Source organism: Notamacropus eugenii, chromosome X (genome assembly GCF_028372415.1).
Source record: "Notamacropus eugenii isolate mMacEug1 chromosome X, mMacEug1.pri_v2, whole genome shotgun sequence".
Lineage (NCBI taxonomy): Eukaryota > Metazoa > Chordata > Mammalia > Diprotodontia > Macropodidae > Notamacropus > Notamacropus eugenii.
Genome location: NC_092879.1, coordinates 86,338,951 through 86,360,305, shown reverse-complemented (window position 1 = coordinate 86,360,305; position 21,355 = coordinate 86,338,951). Strand labels below are relative to the sequence as shown.

The 21,355-nt window shown below is 36.5% G+C and overlaps 1 protein-coding gene across 6 annotated transcripts in view; it reads right to left on the bottom strand.

Annotated features, from left to right (window-relative positions):
- LOC140516163 (protocadherin-11 X-linked-like) overlaps positions 1-21,355 on the bottom strand; it is a 561,944-nt gene that overhangs the window by 188,717 nt on the left and 351,872 nt on the right. For 4 of the 6 annotated variants that reach the window (XM_072627134.1, XM_072627137.1, XM_072627135.1 and 1 more), the window contains one exon: positions 8,970-9,159. In XM_072627134.1, the coding sequence (XP_072483235.1) occupies positions 8,970-9,159 (190 nt within the window). The remainder of the gene's footprint in view (positions 1-8,969; positions 9,160-21,355) is intronic. The other 2 variants (XM_072627139.1, XM_072627140.1) reach the window with 1 other exon arrangement.

The window sequence follows — 21,355 nt, the reverse complement described above, 5'->3', positions numbered from 1 at the left end:
CTGGCACAGAGTACGCAAATGCTAAATGCTTGTTGCATTCTTGGGACTTTCTTTTTTTACACTAACGGCTAGGTATGAAACACCTTTGCACAGATTATCCGATTTGAGCCTCCCCACAACAGGATCACACAGGTACTTTAGGTATTGTCATCATGAAGATTCTACAGATGAGGTAAAGGAGACTGAGGTGATGTGCCTGGGGTCCCACAGCTACTAAGAGTCAGGCTCCTTCCAAGTTCACTCCACTAGCCCTTCTTCCTCCACTCCTGTTGACATGTATTTGGAAAGCTACGTCCTTATTACTCCTGATGGCAGCAGGGTATTGTGGTAAGAGTGCTAGTTTTTGAGAAAGAAGAAAATAAATCTGAATCCCAGCTCTGACACTTCTCTCAGTCTTAATTTCCTTATCTGTAAGATGAGGTTTGCCTAAATTATCTCAAAGGTCTCCTCCAGGTTGAAATTGATGATCCTATGTGTTTCCTAGAAGGAAGATTTTGTATAATTAAGGGATATTTCTATTTTGGGAAGGAAGAGGAATTGAATCAGGGCAGGTAAAAGTCAGAGAGACTCCAAAGAAATCTGAGACAGGATATTTGCATTGGCATCAGCTAAAATCTAATTCAACATGGGAATCACCAAACAGCCCTAGAAAATGCAGCTACCGCTTTGGTCTGAGATGATTGCCTTAAGAAACCTTCCTTTTAACAAAGGTATGGATACTATTTGATCTGTTTGTTTGTTTTTAACTTAAGGGACTGTTAAACCATTTGCCATTAGTTTAAAAAAAGTACCAATTACCCTAGGTGAATTGATTCTAGCCTTCCTGTTTAATTGTTTTAAAGTAACATTGTCTTGAGTCATTTCTTTGAAAGTCACTCTAGCTAGTGCAAGTAAACACTGGGAACCCAAATTGGGCATAGGGGAAGGGAAAAAGAGGGATACATACTTCAGTTAGGGAATGTTTCACTGGTGTGAATTACAAATAGCAATTTGACATTTAAAACCCTTAACAATCTAATTTCAACCTCTCTGAAGAATGAAACCAATACTAAGGTTCTAGCTACGCTCTGGGACAGAGAGACTGGGTGCTGGTAGACACCTGGATGCTAGAAGTCCCCCCTACCCCGCTAAGCCAGGCTACTGATCTGTTTCTCCAAATCCTTATCTATTTCCTCTTTCTGTCCAGGTGGTCTGTAGTATATGCCAATGATAAAAAGACTTTTGTTTTTTTTCCTCCTTTGACCTTCACCCAAGTACTCTCAATCTACAATCAGCTCAGGTTCCTGCATGTTTTCCCATGAATATACCTCCTTAACAATGACTCCACCTCCCTACCAGTTTCCCCTATCCTGTTTCTTGTGAATTAAGGTATACGTATCCAGAGATACAGTTTAGTTATAGGTTTGATCCCATCAAAAACTTAGAGACAAATTTGAGGTCTAACTTACCTCCTCTTGTTAGGATCTCTACTTCCTCTCATTTTTGCCTGAACTCTGGGTACTTGCATACAGATGCTTGAAGTCATGAGTTTTACTACTGACTCCTTTCTTGGATTTTTGTTTCCTATCAGTTTTTGTATGTGGGAACCACAATTCTTCCTTCTTTGTGGTTGTTCTCTATAGTATCTTACTTTGGGGATATACACTACCTGTCTTCTCCTTCCTCCATCACTTTTAGTTTTAAGCCCTTTTGATTAGATATGCAAGACATCTGGGAATCTGCTCTTAACAACGTTTGTAAGGCTACTCCCACCTCGCTCCAGGAATCTGGCAACTCGACATTGTAAACTCTTATTCCTAAATCCCAATCCCATTCTCAGATATCACCTTCTTATCTAGTTCTTTATCTGCCACCTTACTGTTTCTTGTACATATCTTTTGTCTTTAATGGACAACATTGATGAAAAAAATGTAATCTGTGTTACTATGGTTTTTAGTTTCTTGCCCCAAACTTCACAATCATGGATGATATTGTTTTTAGAACTTTAAGGCTGGCTAAGCTCTTTGTACCCCTGCAATAGGCAAGTGCTTTGCAACTCAGACTTTTTTTTTTGTTGTTTGTTTGTTTGTTTTTTTTGAGGCAGTTGGGGTGAAGTGTATGCTAGTGCATGAGGCTAGATTTGAACTCAGGTCCTCCTGACTTCAGGCTCTATCTACTTTACCAGCTAGCTGTATGAGCACCTCAGGCATTTTAAAAGAAGCAATAAATAGACCATAGAAGTCAATCTTCGGGGATCCATAACCTGCATGAAATTAAAGGCTGGCAGTTCTAAGAGAAGCATGGTACCCTCACCAATCATTATTGTCTTCCCATTTTTTTTCTAGCTAATTATATTAAAGGTAGATGATCAATCAATTTGTACTACATGGGAAAGATTAATTACTCCAACTCCATGTGAATTAATTATTAGCATACAACTACAGGGATAAGCAAACCTAATGTAGAGGTAGGGAGAAGAAGGGCAGGTAGACAGATGTGCTAGCCTGGGCCATATTCCAAGATCAACACTTATCATCAGTTTGAAATGACTAATGATACAGTCTCTCATTTGGGTCTTAAATATGGTTCTTGGGTAACCCTACTGCTAGAGGAATGTACTCTTTTGAAATTACATTACAGATATATATTTGCAATCAGAAGAGGGAAGGAAAAGGTTAATAAACACCTCTTGAAAAAGGGTAAAAATGTTTCCAATCAGTACTCGATTCCACTGCTCTGACGTCATGACTACTAGCCAGCTGCAGTATCTTCAGAGAAGGTAACTTCAGGTACAAAATAATTATGTACAATATTGAGGTTTTGAAAAATACAGATAAAATAGTCTTTTATGGCCTTTCATTTGCAGGGGATTTTTCTGAAAGTGGTGATTTATGTTTGCTAAACCAAAGACTACATTAAGTTCCTGTAGAGCAATCTACCTATTTTCCACTCCTTCTTTGCTCTTCTTTTCCCCTTCCCCCCACAAGGCTTCTAAAGCAATATAATGGCTTCCCATGACCTGCCAAGAGCCTCTTAACACAACAGATTATGATGGAGTAATGAAGAAATTAAGTGGCAACCCCCTTCTCCCTACTTGATGATAGTGAGAGAACGAGAGAGAGAGAGAGAGAGAGAGAGAGAGAGAGAGAGAGAGAGAGAGAGAGAGAGAGAGAGAGAGAGAGAGAGAGAGGATATTCCTCATCTTAGAGAGACAGTATGATAAAGGGGAAAGAGAGCCAAATTTGAAGGCAAAGGACCTAGATTCCAGTCCCAACTCTGTTAATATGTGTGACCTTGGGCCTTCATTTCCTATCCATAAAATGAGGGTGTCAGATCTTTAAGATCCTTTCCAGTTTTAACACGTATGATCCCATTATAAGGGATTACCTCATGTAATAATAGGAATTTGGTTATTTTCCTTTGTGCTTACCATTTCATCAGTATGGGTCACTCCCAGTAAATAAACTCTCTCTACCTAGGCAGAGCAGCAGTTTTTTTCTATCTTGTATGGTTTCATAAAGTTGCCTGGGGCTCTGAGAGCTTAAGTGGCTTGCCTCAGGTTACACAGCCAGTAAGTCCCAGAGGTAGGGTTGGAATGGGGCAGAAATGTCAAATGTAGCATTCCATCCACTCTACCATAATGCTTACCATGACACCTTTATGCATATATGCATCTGATACATCTGAATACTGATGGCTCAGATACCTAATAATGTGGAAACTTTCTGGATTACAATGAGGGAATAACCTTCTAGAGATGGACCTGGAAAAAGCATCTTTCGATTTAAATCCAGCTTTAAATGTGAGTTGTATTACACTAAAATTTTGTGATTTCCTTAGTATAGGAAACTCTTGAAAAAGAAAACTCTACCAATACAAACTAGCATCTTCTCTGCAACTCACTGATTTACCTGGGGACACTGAGAAGTCAACTGACTTGTCTAGGGTCAATTGGTATACTTCAGAAGTAGGACTGGAATCCAGGTGATACCGTCTGGTTCTCCATTCAATCTATAATGCGGTCTCTCTGATCTTTCGGATTCCTTTCATAAATATTTGCTTATATGTAGGCACAGCTCTGGTTTGATCTGAATGCTGCTAAAAGGCCCTTGCCACCTTAGCAAATCTCCATGATAGCTTAACTTCTAAATGATAGTCTCTCCTGTGACTATCTCCAAAAGGCCCCTGTTAAATTTCAAATGTTTTACCTGAGTGAGGTGACACACTAACTCATGGGCACCCACTAGTAGGGTCTTGGCATGAGTTACTTTATCAGGTAGCTAGTGTTCTAGAATAGGACCGAGGGAGCATAAATGGGATACAGTTAGTGTATTTCAATAGCAAGCTCTGTGGCAGGAAGGAAGGTCCAGACCCGGCTAGGGCGGCGGAGAGTGTTCAAACATGTAGAGCTCAGGAGAGGTATGGGGCAAGAGGAAGGCTTTGTTTACTAGAGGAGAAATAGAGGAGAGGGCAAATACAAATTTATCCTGCTTTGCAACTGTATCTAAGGCCAGCCCTGATCATCTATATACAAATAACCATTTATGCCTATCTCTATAACAGAAGCTAGATCATCTGGTTGACTAATGTGCCAATTATCCAGAAAGACCAGCTCATGGTATTCAGAGTGTGTATTTTTCTTTTAGGAAATAAAAGACAAATTTGACCTACAGCTGTACTATTTATTTTTATCCAGATGTAAAGGGGGTGGAGGAGTTGATGTCTCCTGTAGAGAGACTATGAGACAGGAATTCATTACAGTTTCACTTCACATTAGAGAGGAAATTTAATATCCTTGGCAAAGTACACTGCAGTACAGATCACAGAAATTCTTTTATGTAGTTAGGAGTTTTAAGAAACCAGGTTTCATGTTTTAAAAGTAATATTTCTAAATCTCTTTGGCAACTTTAAAAAAAAAATCTTATTCATAAAAAAAGTTGTGTTGACACCTCAATCTGAGAGCCCACAAGAAGGCAATTTTCAGTACAATGTACTATTACAGGCAATTCATTAGCAAAAGAAAAAAAAACAGATTGAGGATGTGATACATTTCAAAATATGAAAATGGAACTGCATAATTAAGTTTAATTGCCCAAGGACAGCATTAACTGCCTCTAACAGTTTACATTCCTATTTGTGGTGCGATTGACTAACACTGCACAGCTTGTTGGCATCTGCTCCCAACCACAAACACCCCTGGTTAGTGCCCCAGAGAGGTTTCTTCCTGACAAAAGGACCTTAGTCCTCATTCCTACAAAAGGAGATTTAATATTTTCTCTTGTTAAACAACATCGACAGCATCCATTACAGTCTTACGTAGACATCTCAACTATATGTCATCCTTTGAACACATGTAACCAGAGCACCTCAGAGGTGAAATAAGGGCATCCTGTACTTGCAATTAACAAACTCCCTTGGTCAAGGTCCAATAATACTCTATATGGGGCTCATCTTTTGTCATGTGATAGTCAGCTTCCAATATAGCAAGCAAAAAGTTGTATATTTTTAGTTTTTACCTAAAACAATCATTCCTAGTCATTTATCCTCAATTTTTTATAAGCATTTTAAACAATGAAATTGATAAATAATTATCATAGCTCACATAAGCCTATCCATTCTCTTCAGATACTTTTTTCTTTGATAAATTTAGTAAAATGCCAACTGTTAATAATCATATTATTTCATTCTTATAATCATTACGTGGAACCAGTTGGCTTATATAGTAGAATATCTTTCATAAAGAACCTGTTAATTTGCAATTTCTCTTCAATTAGGACTAATACTAACCTTTACATTTTCTATTAGGAAAAAATAATTTTCTGACAAACAAATTCAATTGTGATTGGTGTGGAAACAGCTTATTCCACAAAACACTTTAAACACAGATGTGTGTTTGTCCTTCGTTGCCAAAGAAGACCATGCCATCAGAGAAATGATGACATGACTTGCACTTGACTTTGTTTTGAGTGAGGGAGGGCTGTGCAGGTCACCAGCCTCACTTCTCCTCCAGAGACATCTGAATCGAGTGACCAGATATTCATCAGGATGACTGGAGATGACTCAGGATGAGGCAATTGGGGTTAAGTGACTTGCCCAAGGTCACACAGCTCGTGCGTGCCAAGTGTCAGAGGTGAGATTTGAACTCAGGTTCTCCTGACTCCTCTACTGGTGCTCTATCCACTGCACCACCTAGCTGCCAAACAGATACATTTATTCTTAACATACAAGTATTACATTAATTATAAATGATTACAATATGTTCGTTAATGCAGAGAGTCAAAGGGAGGACCAATACTTAAGGATCATTTGTTAAATCTCTTGTTTCTGCACATACTGAGGGTAATCCAAATTGACTTTCTTTCAAAATAGTTTATAATTCAAAATATTCAAAATTCCCATTGACCTTGCTCCCTTGCACTGAACCTTAATTAGCAAATTTGACCACATCACTGTCTCTCACATTAGCCCTGTTTCATTGGAGAAGCCATTTTAGGCTCTTGCTTTTCATGGGATTTAGAGAGATCTACTTTGTAGCTTAGGCCTTATCTAAATGTTGCTTACTGTCAGATAAAGATAACTGAAGATGAACATACACAGAAGATGGATCCCTTTTATATGGTGCTAAAGAAAGATGCATCTTTGATTATAACACTGTTTTTTGGTTGATAAGATGATGGCAGAGAAGATAAAAATGATGCTGATAGATTACATGGTACAGAATAACAAGGATAATTAACTGTTCATTACCTGAAATAATAAACTTGTATACAACTCATGATGAAATCATCCAAGATCTAAAAGCAACTGCATTCTAGCTATAGCACAGTATCTCATTGCACTGTTTGATATGTAAGCTAATAAAGTTGATGCCTATTGGAAAAAATTATGATTTTTACAACAGATGCTAACTTTCTGAGTATCAAGCATAAATGGTTACAGATAATTGGGATTTTCTGAACTTCACACTCTGAGAGCATTTAATAACCATTTAGTATCTCTGCAAGTATGAAGCTGTGATGATAAACAGATGTCAGACAATTTTTTGTGCTGTTTACGCAGAGGACATGGTGGAGGGACTGTTTTGATTTAGCTGTTCATGCACGTCACTCCTACTCATTTCAATCCTCTGCTTTAAACATTTGTTGAGGATGCCCAGCATACTTATAACTTTTGTGTGTGTCTGCCTTGAGCAGGTTCTGTGTTGCTGGTAGGGCAGCGTGCACACTAATGCTGCTCGAGGAATATCTGACAGTCATACTAGTAGGAGGAATAAAGCACTGTCACTACTGGTCTATAAACAGACATCAATTAGAAGGTAAAAACATATTTTGGGGAAAATATGACCTCACAAATTCAAAAGCTCTACATACCTTGCCAACTCTGCCTTTCTTAAAATGCTAGCCTGAACCACAAGTACTTGGTATGTAACTTCCTCCCTGAAATTTTGTTAGGCATCCCATGTTCATCTTTTAAAATTCTTAAAATGTTCACATCTTTTAACTCCAGTGATCCTACTACTAACTGAAGGACAAGACAGAAAGAAAAGTACCGGATATGCTGAACTCTTGATAAGAGTATTATTTGTAATAGTAGAAAGGTGGAGACAAATTATATGCCCAAGAATTGGAGAATCACTGAAAAATTATTGTATATGAATATAATAGAATATCACTGTGCTATGAGAAAAGCTCAGCATAAAAAAAATCAGAGAAACTTTGGAAAATCTACATGAACTGATGTAGAACCAAAAAAAAAGAATATGCAAAATAAGTGCAATAATGCAAATGAAGGCAGCATGATGAGACAAGAGAAATCAGGTCAGATATGACGTTCATTCAAAGGGCTGAAGTTCAAGGACATTTCCTTTCTACTTCCTCCTTTCCCATTCTTTCAATAGGAGAAGTTAGACTTCATGTCAGGCTATGTAAAGACCAAATCTGAGCATATTTTTAAGAAGCAAGATAGCACACAGTGTGCATTTATAGATGGTTATAAATAGTCTCTGAGGCACCAAAAAGGGAATTGTTTTATGGCACTTGATTATGTCTCATCATCACTGTAAAATAAATAGTCCTTCAAAAGAAATATGACTGCAAAAGACTGGCTAGGATATGAAGGATTGAGGTGTGTCAATCGATGCAAGAATTTTAAAATACTTCTAAAATGCTGTTTAATAATTTTGCTGCAATTTACTTTAAGTAAACTACTATCTATGCAAATATACTTCAAATATAAATAAGTTCAAGCAGACGTTATAAATTTACTTTGAAATAAAAATTTGCATCCTACATTTATAGTATTTGCAAATACAATGTGCCAATTGTCATCACCTGGTCCTTTGAAGTATTCAAATTTTCAAATATATACCATTGGTAATGGGTTAGTATCATAAGATTAATGAAAAAGCCCTAAAACTTGACTAGGGTTTTTTAGATGTAGGACAAGTACCACATACAAACTAAGCCCAGGATGAGGGTTGTCAAAAGGACCTCCGGTGAGGGGCTATTGCACGTTGGTTGTGTGCACACAGAGGTGTAGATGGGTCAGCACTTTCACCAGTCTGCTATCTGGTAGCTTCAGATTTTAAATAATTATCCTTGCTAACACCTATGAAAGCTCTGTCCATTCTATCCAACTGCTGCCATGACCCTCTAAATGCAGTGTCCTGGAACAAAGCTCTGGACATCCCATGAAGCCATGATGGCTAAACATTTAACTAGTAAAGCTGAGACCACAAAGCTTCACCGATGTCATCCCTTTGGTTGCCACATTCGTTTGTTTAATATACATATCGAAGGGATTTTTACCAGAGTGATATGTTCAAAAATTCATGATTATCACTCATAAGCATTATCATCAGATTGTCTTTATCATCAGCATTATATTTTCATTTTTTACCTGTGTCCGCCTTCCATTCAGTGATTCTACAGGGCTCCGTGTTTTGATATCCACACGGTGAAATCCTACATCTTGGGAACAGAGTAACTCACCAGTTTCAGGGTCAGAGTTGCCATCTCCTTCGGTACGATTGCTATGCGTACCTGTTTGTTCCTGGTAGTTCCTCCGAGCATAGCCAGGCCTGGCACTAGCAGGGGCACCAACTTCTGCCTCGATAGGTCCATTGTCACTGCCGCTCTCCTGGGAGCTTTCTGGAAGGTGGAATGTGACACGGCGCTGAGCCTGCAAGGAAGAAAGAAAATTATAGGGTTTCAGCATTGAGCATAGCAATTATTTAATGCATCCAATTTAGAAAATGGATCATTTCTGATATCTGGTGAAGACACATTATCTACAGTTGTGCACAAATTCAGAATTTTATGGACAGTCAGCTCTGTGTTTAAACCTCTCTTACCTGATAGCACAGCTGCCCCTATATTTCAATTGCACAAACCCTGATAACAACATGAAAGCCACTCAGTACTAAAGATAAATGCTGTTGGTCTTCACTGATATGTGATGGTTTTTGCAAATCAGCTTTGATATTGCCATCAACTTTGGAAAATGAATTTATTAACTTGCTTTTCAAAAATAACTTAATATTTTGCTTATAAGACGTTCTGGCCATTTGTGTATGTGTGTTCGTCCTTTGTTGCCAAAGAAGACCATGACATCAGAGAAATAATGACATGACTTGCACTTGACTTTGTTTGGAGTGAGGGAGGGCTGTGCAGGTCACCAGCCTCACTTCTCCACAGCCATCTGAATCCAGTGACCAGATATTCATCAGGATGACTGGAGATGACCAGGATGAGGCAGTTGGGGTTAAGTGACTTGCCCAAGGTCACACAGCTAGTGAGTGTCAAGTGTCTGAGGTGAGATTTGAATTCAAGTCGTCCTGACTTCTGCACTGGTGCTCTATCCACTGCACCTCCTAGCTGCCTTCTGGCCACTTATGGCACAGGGTGGAGTGTGTTAAATTTTATGGTTCACTCTAGAAGGTTAGAACATAAGTATTAACAAAAAATAATATCATCTATCAGCACAGTGAGAATTAAAACCCCAAATTATAATTTTTCATAATAGTGTAAGGGCAGTACTTTAGTTTGAAACTGATCTACAAAGAATATGATCTTTTTTTATTTGACAAAATATCAAGCTAGCAATATGGTAAGGGACAAGATAATGGCAAAAAAATCCCACTGTAATGATTAGTTGTAGAAGTAACTGTATACAAGTGACACCAAGATTACAGCTTCATGTCATTTAGCTCAGGCTGATTCCTTAACTATGGTGCCGTGAGAACTTTGATATTTGCTAGAAGCCAACTACTAGACCTACGGAAGCCGTGGTCTCAAAAGAAAAATCATTTAAGAAGATACAGTTGTATACAGCAGAAACTGAAACCACCACATCCTAAGCTCAATTCGCAACTAAATGGCTGCTCTCATTTGGATGAAGGTCAAGCATGGCAGGAGGAATTTAAATTGAGTTCATTGACTTGATATTTCACTACTTAAAACTGAGCATCATTGTGTAAGATCTAAGTATCTAAGATTAAGCACCTAAGATTTCTAAAAGTCAACAAAGCAAAAGACCTGTGATTTTTGTTAGTATTTGGAACTCCTTGTAAGGGGGACTCTTCACCAATGCAAACTGCAAGTCATCTCTGATTCAGCAAATAAGTCCTAGGACATTATTCCATTTCCTGACTTCATGCTTTTGTACACGCTGTCTCCCATGTATGGAAAAGTAGCCCTTCTACTATTAATTAAAAAAGCTCAAAAATGTATTCAGCCTATATTGCCAGATCTTCACTTTTTGGACAAACCATTTGGATGTTACTAGGAAATGCAGCTCCAATAAAGTATACTAAAATAGATGCCACCAGTTTGAAAGATTTACAAAGACAGGATGGTGATCATAAAATATGTATAGAATTCATGTGAAATTTGAAATTGAATCAACCCTTCATCCCTCAGAATCCTCTTTTTTACCTCTGGCTAATAGGTGTCAATCTGTTCAAAACTGATTTTCACTGTTTCACGAATAAGAAGTCACAGGCTCATCTTGTGATGAATTCAATGCTTTTGTTATGTAAAAAAACCATTCAGGTTCTTAATACTTTCCCAATGATTTCAATTCAATTATAACCTTTCATAGTTGCAAACCGTGTAAAAACCACAACTACATTTAAGATGCCTGAAATATAATTTAGCACTAGAAAATAATTTCTTGAATGCTAAATACCTAAATCATAATGTATACATTTTAAAGTTTAATGTATGTAAAATAAGTCATGTTGGCATCAAATGAAGTCCCAAGGACTTCTGTCAAAAGGCAGAAATTACTACGCATTTTACGTATTCAAACATAGAAATATCAATATTTAGTATGTATTTGCATCATTTCTACTTTTTCTTCTTCTTATTAAAATACATAGCACTGAAGCATCGCCACAGAAAAAATGATCATGGACTAACTCTTAAAGGTAAAGTTTAACACTTAATATTTAGTAAAGTGGTCACTACTTCAAAAAAAAGTAGAAATGTCCAGTGGGTAGAGAGTAAGGTTGTACCTACTTGGCACATATGGTATAATAGCTAAAATGATTTTTTTGTAGTTTCCTTTGCAGGGGGAGGGCCTTCTCTCTCATTATTATTTTTGCTGTGCCACTTAACCTCTCACTGTCCAGGCAACTCTCTAAGACCAGAAGTTGTAAGACACTTGTTGACCTATATTGGGAGAACTTTCCTCACTGGGAGTTCCATACATAGATAAAATGGTAGGATTCTATTGTCCTGCACAAAGAGGAAAAATTTTTAGATGATTTATTTCTTTCAAATATATGTGGAACTTTCTTGTTCAATGTTTTTCTATAAGCAGCAAAAATTACTTTGTCTTATATTATAGTCTATATACACATATACGCACAAAAAACTTCTGCAAAAATTTCTTAGAGGAAAATCTCACAGCATTGTAAAAATAAATAGTTAAAAAACAGGTGATCTTAATGCCTCATCATCAATATTTACAAGATAAGCAAAAAATAAATTATAGGGCTGAACAGATTATTAAACTAATTAGATCTAATAGTTATCTGGAGAGAACTGATTGGGAACAATGATGAATATACGCATCAGTAACAATAAGACATGAAGAAATATAAAGGAATATACACAGCGAGTCACAGGTTGTAGTTCATATCTATGTATGACTACATATACACACATACTTCAAAATAGTTTCTGGTTCAGAAAACAGTTCTGGTTCTGCTGGTTTCACTTTTTATCATTTTGCATATGTCTTTCTATAGTTGGCTGTATAATTACTATTTATCATTTTACAGAGCATAGTAGTATTCAATTACATGAATGTAACACAATTTATTCAGCTTTCCTTAACAATTAGAGAAAGGCTGAATAGTGTCCTATTTTTTTGCTATTACAGATAGAATAGAACTATAAATATTTTCATGTAAGTCTTTTTTAAAAAACATTTTGATATTTTGAGGATAATGTATTGGCCATGGAATGGTTAAGTCACAAAATATCTCAATATACATTACCATATTTGTCTCCAAAATGTCTGAACCAATTTGCAGGTGGAATAATTATGTTTTCCACAACCCTACCCATACTGAATTTCATACATTTTTGTTGTTTTTGTACTTTTGCTACCAACATCTTTGGTATATGTCATGACTTCCTCTGGCAGCCTGGCAAAACCTATGAACCCCTTCTCAGAGTAATGTTCTTAAATATGTAAAATAAAATATATAAGATTAAAAAGGAAACCAAAATACTGAGAGTTATCAAATTATTTAAAACTAAACAAGTTCATAGAACCACAGATTAAAGATTAAGATTAAAGATTAAGTTCTAGTGCATATAATGTGTCTTAAAATTTTATTGATTTATATGCCTATGGTTACAGAATTTGAATATATTTTCATGTAGTAATTGACTCCTTTTGTAAATCGTCAACGAATATCCTTTAGACATTGCTCAACTACAAAGTGTGCATGGTCTTATAGATATTCATCAATTTCTTATTGATTCTAGGTGATAGAGTTTGATGTGCTACTTTCCCCAAAGCATTCTCTTTTCAGGTTACCAATTATTCATTCTATTTGACTCACAAAGACACCCTTCTACTCCACAGATGAGACAGATCTATTCATTTTTCTTCAAGTTTTAGGATAAAAATTAGATGGCTGATCTTATTGATATTTATAATATTTTTAGGGGGAGGAGCTTTTAATTTAGATAATTTATTGAACTCTAACTTCAGAGCTTCTCAATCTAACTAAAGGATCTTAGTCTGCTCTGTTTAAGCAAAGGTTTTTAACTGGGGGCCCACAGACAGATTTCAGGATCATCTATGAACTTAGTTGGGAAAAGAAAAATTATACCTTTATATTCACTCACGTCTAAACTGAAATTTAGCAGTTTTTTTCCATTATGAATGTAGGCAACAAGCATGATTCTGAGGAGTCCATAGTCTTCACCAGACCACCAAAGAGGTTCATGATACAAAAATTTAAGAGATTTTGCTCCAAGAAATTTGGATATGTTCTTCTACCCCCACCTTTTATGGATGAAGGCCCTGAAGGCCATCAATGCTAACTGGCATACCCAAGCTTACCCAGGGAGCTAAGAACAAAGCTAGAAATCAAGTCTGGGCCCTACTGTACTTCTACCCATAGTTGTCTTCTCAGTGGATGGCAACGCTTGTGGATTTAGATATCTCACAGTGAAACTTCAAAAATAAAAGCCTCTATCTTTAATCAATAATTTTACTATTGATCCAAAAGCATATGCTGCCAAAGGAATAGCTTTTTAAGCCTTATAAAGTCAAAATGGTCATTTTGTTGCAATAGAAATCCTTTTCAATATCCTTTTGGCTCTGTTTGTACAGCTTATTTTAGATGAGTATTTCATTATGTGAATTAAAGAATGAGTTTGTGAACAGCAATAACCATCACTATCACAACCACCATAATAACTTGGATTTTGATTTAATCTGAAGAACTTGGTCCATATTAGCTTGCTTGTCCAACACTCCAGCTTTCCTATATTATACCACAGAAAGGAAGAGACTTTGACTATAGCCTGAATTGAGCCTATTACTTAGTAAAGAAGCTCAAACTTTCTTTGGAATTTAATGATTAAATTAATTTAATGATTCAAATTAATGATTTTACATACTTCTTTTAAAGCAACTTTCTGTAGTCTCTTAGCCTACAGGTAAATATTCCTCCAATTGGAGGGCTATTGCTAACAAAGCCCTTGCAGCCACAAATTGTTAGCTCATTCTGTAAGAGTAAGATATCTACATATGGACAGAGCATTGGTTATAAAGGGTGCCATGGGACAATGACTTGGAAGTAGAAATATATTTTATAGAAATCAAATGCTCTTTGTATAACCTAGCCATACTAATAGATTGTGCTGTCCTGAACAATAATTAACTCCACACCAAATGGATTCAAAAGACATTAGCACAGCCTTCTCTTATTCCATTGGTCCGTATACATGTTCTTATAATCATGTTCTTATGTGCGCTCATGAAGATGAAACATGGGCTCCCTTCAATCCCCTTCCCCAGAGGATTTGTGCTGCCAAATCCTGTACCTATGGATAGCAAAGATGAGTTCATTATTATGGAGTGCAGGTCTACAAAACAAACAGCTCCCTGGGGAGGGAAAGAAGCCATTATTCAGAAAGTCTCTGAGCTCCCAAGTCTCAAGAGAGCTTCGTTAGAATTCTTTGATATCCCTATGAACCAAGAAAGACACCTCAAGATCTAATGTTTGAATCCACCTAACCTTCTACTGCAACGGCACCACCAAACTTTCTGCTTTAAGGAATATATTCTATAGTGGAAAAGATATAACTGGATCTGTGTGGTATGTGTGATTCATAAGAGGTCTTATTTCCCTGGCTCAAAACAATGTTCTTATCTAGAACGCGGATTTTCGTTTTAAGTTTTCCCAATAGGCTCTTACGAAGTTGCCCCTCTTGAATTTACTAATGCTAAAACAAGTAACAATCACACTCCATCTGGAAGAATAAGTCAACACCAGGCCTTGACAAGTAGGGATGCACTTTTTCCTGAAGTTCTGAATGGGATTTTTCAACAGTTCATGAAAGACATCTAACAATATCTTTGGTAGAGGTGACTGAAATTAGACTAACTGAAGCTTAATTTAAGGTGGCATGGCAAAGTCGTGGCACCACAGGAGGGCTGGGCCCAAAGATAAACTCAACATGTTACATTAGAGCAATATGGAAACACCAAATCCTATGAAATTTCTTAGGGTACCTGCCTTTCTGAGGCACCATGATCACTTATGATTTCATAGTATCTTCAATGTGATATTCTGTGGGAAGGAAGTGAGGATAATAGTGGCAAAAGGTGCTTTTATGTAGCACTGCAGAGGAAGGAAGGAAGGAAGGAGAGACACAAGGAAGGAAGGAAAAGGACAGGAGGGGAGGAGGAGCAGGAGAAGAGTGAAGAAAAGAAAAAAGAGAGATCTCAAAATCAAAAAAATAAATATATGCTTTTTATGCTAAGTACGGAAAAAGAATTTACCCCTGACGTTAACTGGGATGGGGCAGGGGGTGTGATTCAGTTATTACTTTTCTATATATTATCACATAAATTAAATAAAGCCTCTATATTTTCCATAAAAAATGTGTTTAAAGGCCTTTAATAAGAGAACCCTGTAAAACTATTACCTTTAAATACAACTTTTTCAAACATTCCCCTAAAGATAGTTGATACATCACAAAGGACCCCAGACATGGAGCAATAAATTATGATGCAAGGTTTAAGAAGAATGGGAATTTAAAGTTATAACTATAAGAAGCAACTGGCAAAACAGCATCTCTGATGACCATTCCCTTAGCACTGATCCAAATGTCTCAAAATGAGCAGGCACTCCACAGTGCTGTTTCAGACTCCTAAACGTGTCTGCTATAGTTTCAACATCAATCTCTAAAAACCTTTTGCTAATCAAGACTTTGACTTCCCTTAGCAATCCTTGGTAACCAGCCAACTTCACATCCTTGTCACTTTCTTGTTTGATTGGAATATAGCATAAAAGAATTAATTCAGCTCTGTGGTTGAAAAACTACTATGGGATAAGTTTCGCTCAAAAGCTTAAGGAAAATATATTAACTGTCAAGTCTAGGCATGTTGTTTAGGTTGAATTAGGTTAGTTTTCATGCTATTATAAATCAGTCCATGGCTGAACCTAGTCAAAGGTTTTTGTGAGAAATTTATACCTCAAAGCAAAAAGGATGAAATAGCTTAGTGGTTAAGACGAAAACTGGAAGCAAGACTGAAAGGGATGGGGCAATCGCAAACTAAAGACAATTACTAGGATTCTAACTACATAACTAATTTAAAAAAATAAACACCCAATTTTAAAAGCAGGGATGTATTTTCTTCTCTCTGTGGTTTTATTTTGGGGAACATTTTTCCTAGACAATTGTTGAATATTTTCTCTGTAATATCTGTAAACTTTCTAATGATACTGGCCTAGTTTAAAAAAAATGTAATCTAGAGAGATCAAGTGGACATCCCATGGCATGACGTATGTAATGAAATCTTGTTTAGAGGACCAAACAACCCTAATTTCTCTTGGTTTTGCACTCAGTGCTTCAAATCTGCCTCTTAAGCATTTTATCAAGTGAAGAGACTCGAAAGACAGTTTCCTGAGTATTTGCGTCACTAATGAGAGAAATAAAAAGCAGTGAATATGCTTTTTATTATTTAATGAAAATAGATTACTAAATAATTGTTCATTGACATACAAAATACTAAAAAGCAGTATAAACTACCTTTTTAATAGGTAAACTAATCAAAAGGTATAAACATATTTGGGGTAAACTAATTTTTAAGGCAAAATGTAGACATATTGTATGTGTCAGATTTCCTTCTAATGCTTTTATTTTGTAACATATTGAGCTTTCAGTGTTTTATTTCTATGATGACATTACATCCATGCTTCAGCCACATACATCTTACTATTAATAACAATGTTTATCAAGGATATACTTGCATCTAAGAATCTTAAAACTTACCATCAATGCAAATTGATTACATTTCATAATATGAGGAAGAAGGTATGATTCCACATGGCTTATATGTAGGGGATTAAAAGTCAAAGGGCTTTTTTTAAGGATCAACATTAACTAAAAGAGATATGTGCTCCTCATTCCATAGCTACGTCTCCCTACGCTTCAAGTAAACCTGCTAAGGCAGAATGTCTTTGGGCATAAGGATCAGCCACACACATTTCATTAGTCTTAATACATATGATAAAAGCACCAAAGAAAATAGAATACAGTTTCACCTACCATAAAATACCATATATGTATGAAATTGCTTTACTGACATTCAACTGTAAAATTAATTAGTCAAAAAGCATATTATAACTGATTATTACATGCTAGTCAATACAAAGGAAAACAAAAATAGTCCCTGATCTCAAGGAGGTTGCATAGAATGTAACAACATGTACATAACTATATCTATCTATCCATCCATCCATCCATCCATCCATCCATCCATCCATCCATCCATCCATCCTTCCATCTCCTCTTCCCTTATCTGAGGGTGTTCTGCTCAAAGGAAGGTAAATTTTGATGGCCAAAAGCTACCTGGTTAACTTGGGGTTTACTGGCTAGATTTCTTTCTCAAAGACCAAACCTCAAACCCAATTCACTCTGGATCTCATGGACTGGATAACAATAGGTCTCTTCCCAAACACTACCTAATGGTTATTGTTGCGTCTTCCTGGCTCAGAGTGAATGCCAGTAGTAACTGTTTTTCTTTTGGCTAGCTACCCTAAGCGTCTTCCCCTATAAGTTTGATTTTTTTTATTAAAGGAGCCATCCCTTGACTCATTTCTTAAAGAAGCCTATTCACTGAATGGGTGAAAGTAAAAACCTGAAAAAATCCTTAGCCTGAAAGGGTCAAGGTCTCCCACTGCCTCCTGGGTCATCTCCAGTTGTCCTGATCGATATCTGGCCCCTGGGCCTAGATAACTCTGGAGGAGAAAGCAAGGCTAGTGACCTTGCACAGCCCTGCCTCACTTAAATCAAAGTCAACTGCAAGTCAGGTCATCATCTCCCTGATGTCATGGTCCTCTTCAAGAACAAAGGACAAACGATACACAAGATATATACAGTGTAGATGGAAAGTAATCGCAAAAGGGAATGTATTTGGAGGAAGGGAAAGGTAAAGTTTTTATGTACAAAATGGTATTTGAGCTTGGCCTTGAAGGAAGCCAAAGAAACTGAGGCCTAGGTGAGGAGGGATTAATTAAGTTATCACTCACATACTTAATGTTCTGATAAACTATCACATGAATGGGAAAAAAATCTTTTACAAGTCACTTCTAAAAAGGAAAAAAGCACAAGAAGAGGGTGATAGGATGATAAAGGGACTCTAGGTCATACTATGTGAACATCAGTTAAAGGACTTGGAATACTGAGTCTTGGGAAGAGGAGACTCAGGGAAGATATGATAGTGATCAAATGATAGAGGAATTGGATGTGTTCTGCTTGACTTGGGAGGGCAGAATAAGAATCAAGGGGCAGAAGCTGCTAAGAAACAAAATGAGAACAACTTCTCAACAATTATAACTATCCCCAAATGGATTTATAGTAAGCCTCTCTATTTTCTCCACTCATTCACAGATACAAGCACTCATGCACATGTGCGCACACATACAGAACTCTTCAAGACAAGTCTATGGGTATATGACTGCTTGTTAAGTACACTGTTTCTGGAATTTTTGGTTAGGTACAGGTGGACTAGCTAGCCTCTGAGGGGCTTTCAAATTTGGAGTTTGTGATTCTGTATAATATCAATTTAGAAACAAGCTTTTGGAATACATTGGTGGGAGGGATGGGAGAAAGACAAAGACTTCTCTTTGATTCTAGAAAAGTGAAGTAGAGTGGCAGCCAACCAGAAACTCTTGAACCGTTTTATATGGTTTCAAAGGACACTTTGCCTACACTTACCTGTTTATATCACCCCAAAAAATTCTGTATAAGAAACAGTTTTTCAATCTGACACTTCCATTTTAATATGGAAATAGCAAATTATCTACAGATTTCCATCTCTTAAAATAGCAGACCAGCTGTGTAGTCACACTAGTTAAAAGCAAAATGTTTGAGCTTAGCAAAATCATATTTGGGGATTTGTGTGCATTTTAAGTGACTGTAGCTGGTCGGAATTCACTTGAATTTCAAATGCAATAACATTCCCCATCTTCCTTCCCTTTCATATCTATAAATTAATTGTTTGAACTATTCTAATGAAATTTGGAATTTAAACGAATTCTTTCTTAAGGTGGATAAATTCGATAAAATAATTGAGAATTATGAGATAATATGTGAAGGCTGATTCAAAACAAATTTTTTAAATTAAAATTAGCCAAATATTTCAAAGAGATCATACCAATTAAAATGAAAATAATCCTCATTGTCGCTAGTTATATGAGACCTAAGGTTTGATAAAACTATTAACAAATAAAATATTATGAAAAAATGATACCATTTTATAGTCAAATGTAGTTTCTCACTTTTTAGAATTACATTTCTAGGAGTTATGCCAAATGAGTCATTAAAATTGATATTTCACAATTTCCTGCTGACAATGAAACAAGGCATTTTACAAAATGACAAAATCATAACACATCCACACTATTTCAGTCACAAGTGTTTGTCAAAATCGGCATGTTTCATTGCAATGTACTTTTTGCCAAACTGCCCCACTTCCATATATCAGCTTCAATGTCAATTTCAAGATAATGAGGCTTTTAAAAGCAACATCCATGACACTCATCCTACACTTGACGTTACAATCCAAGTATTCTCCTCCTGATACAGTGCATGAATCTTCTCAGCCCCATCCCAAACTGTAGAGAGAATCAGAGAGTCTCTAATTTGGAAGGGACCTTTGACAAGGCCACCTAGGCTAATTTCTAATTCTAAAAGAGTCCCATGTACAAGAACCACACAAGTAGCCATCCCATTTTCAACTAATGAGAGAAGATCTCCCAAGGAAGCCCATCCTACTTTTAAATGGCTCTAAATGTTAGGAAATCTAAATCTGACTACATCTATAACACTGGCTCTCTTAATTCTGCCCTATTGGACAAAGAAAAGTAAGTCTTCCTCTAGGTAACAGTTTTTCAAATACAACACCCCTATTTCCTTCAAACAATCCTCATGATATTGAGGTGCATAAAATATTCTGGTTGTCCTCTAGATGCTTTCCAGTTTGTTAATATTTATACTAAAATGTGAAATCTAAGCACCCAACTTTTCCTTGAAAAAGGAACTCTTTAACTGATTATTCAAAGCCTTTCATTGTTGAGATCTCTAAATATTAGAAACAGATTCCTTATGTTAAGGTGAATTCTATTTCTCTGTAATTTACATACATTGCTTCTACTCCTCTTCTCTGGGCCCATAGTATCAAAGAACAGCAGGGAAAATAGGGGAATCAGATCAAGTTGGAACATTTTTCAAAAGTCTAAGAGAAAAATTATCAGGAAATAACATCCTTTATTTTCTCTCTCTAACTTAAATTTTCCATGCCTCAGTTTTCCCATCTATCAAACTGGACTATGACTGTTTAAGACCTTTCAGGATCTTTTATAAGATATATTATTTACTTTTTAAAATTTCTGGGGAAAAGATGCTATAAAATATAATACAGAGAGAAAAACTAATTGTCAAATTTCAGACTTCACAAAAATGTCTGAAGAATCTCATTTCTAAACCCAGAAAAATATTTATTGTTGTTTAGTCATTTCAGTTGTGTCTAACTCTTCGTGACTCCATTTAGGGTTTTCTTGTCAAAGCTAAAGGAGTGGTTGGCCATTTTCATCTCTAGCTCATTTTACATATGAGGAAACTGAGACAAGCAGGGTTAAGTGATTTGCCCAGGGTCACATAGTTAGGTCTTCCTGACTCCAGGCATGGCACTCTGTCCACTGTGCCACCCAGCTGTCCCAGAAAAATATGCAACTATACAAATTCTTGAAAACAAAACCCTAAAAGTGATCCTAAGTATAAGCAGTGTTTAATAGCGCTGTGTATATGTATATATAAATGAATGAATGTATGCATGTACATGTACAAATAAATTATGAAACACAGCAGCAGTTTAAATAGTATTTTCCCTGCTGAAGGTAACAGAACAGCCAGAAACACCTTGATATTGTTTCTAAGGGGACACTACATAGAGGAGTCAGGGTGCGAGAGGGTGTTGACTAATCATTTTGGTTAGAAATGCTAAACTTAAAAGTGAAAGAAAAGAGTCAGCTACACTGGTTTGCTTATGATTTCAGCCTTCAGAAAAACTATGTGTAGCTAAAGAAGGCAAGCTAACCTACAGTTTTTTAAGGGTC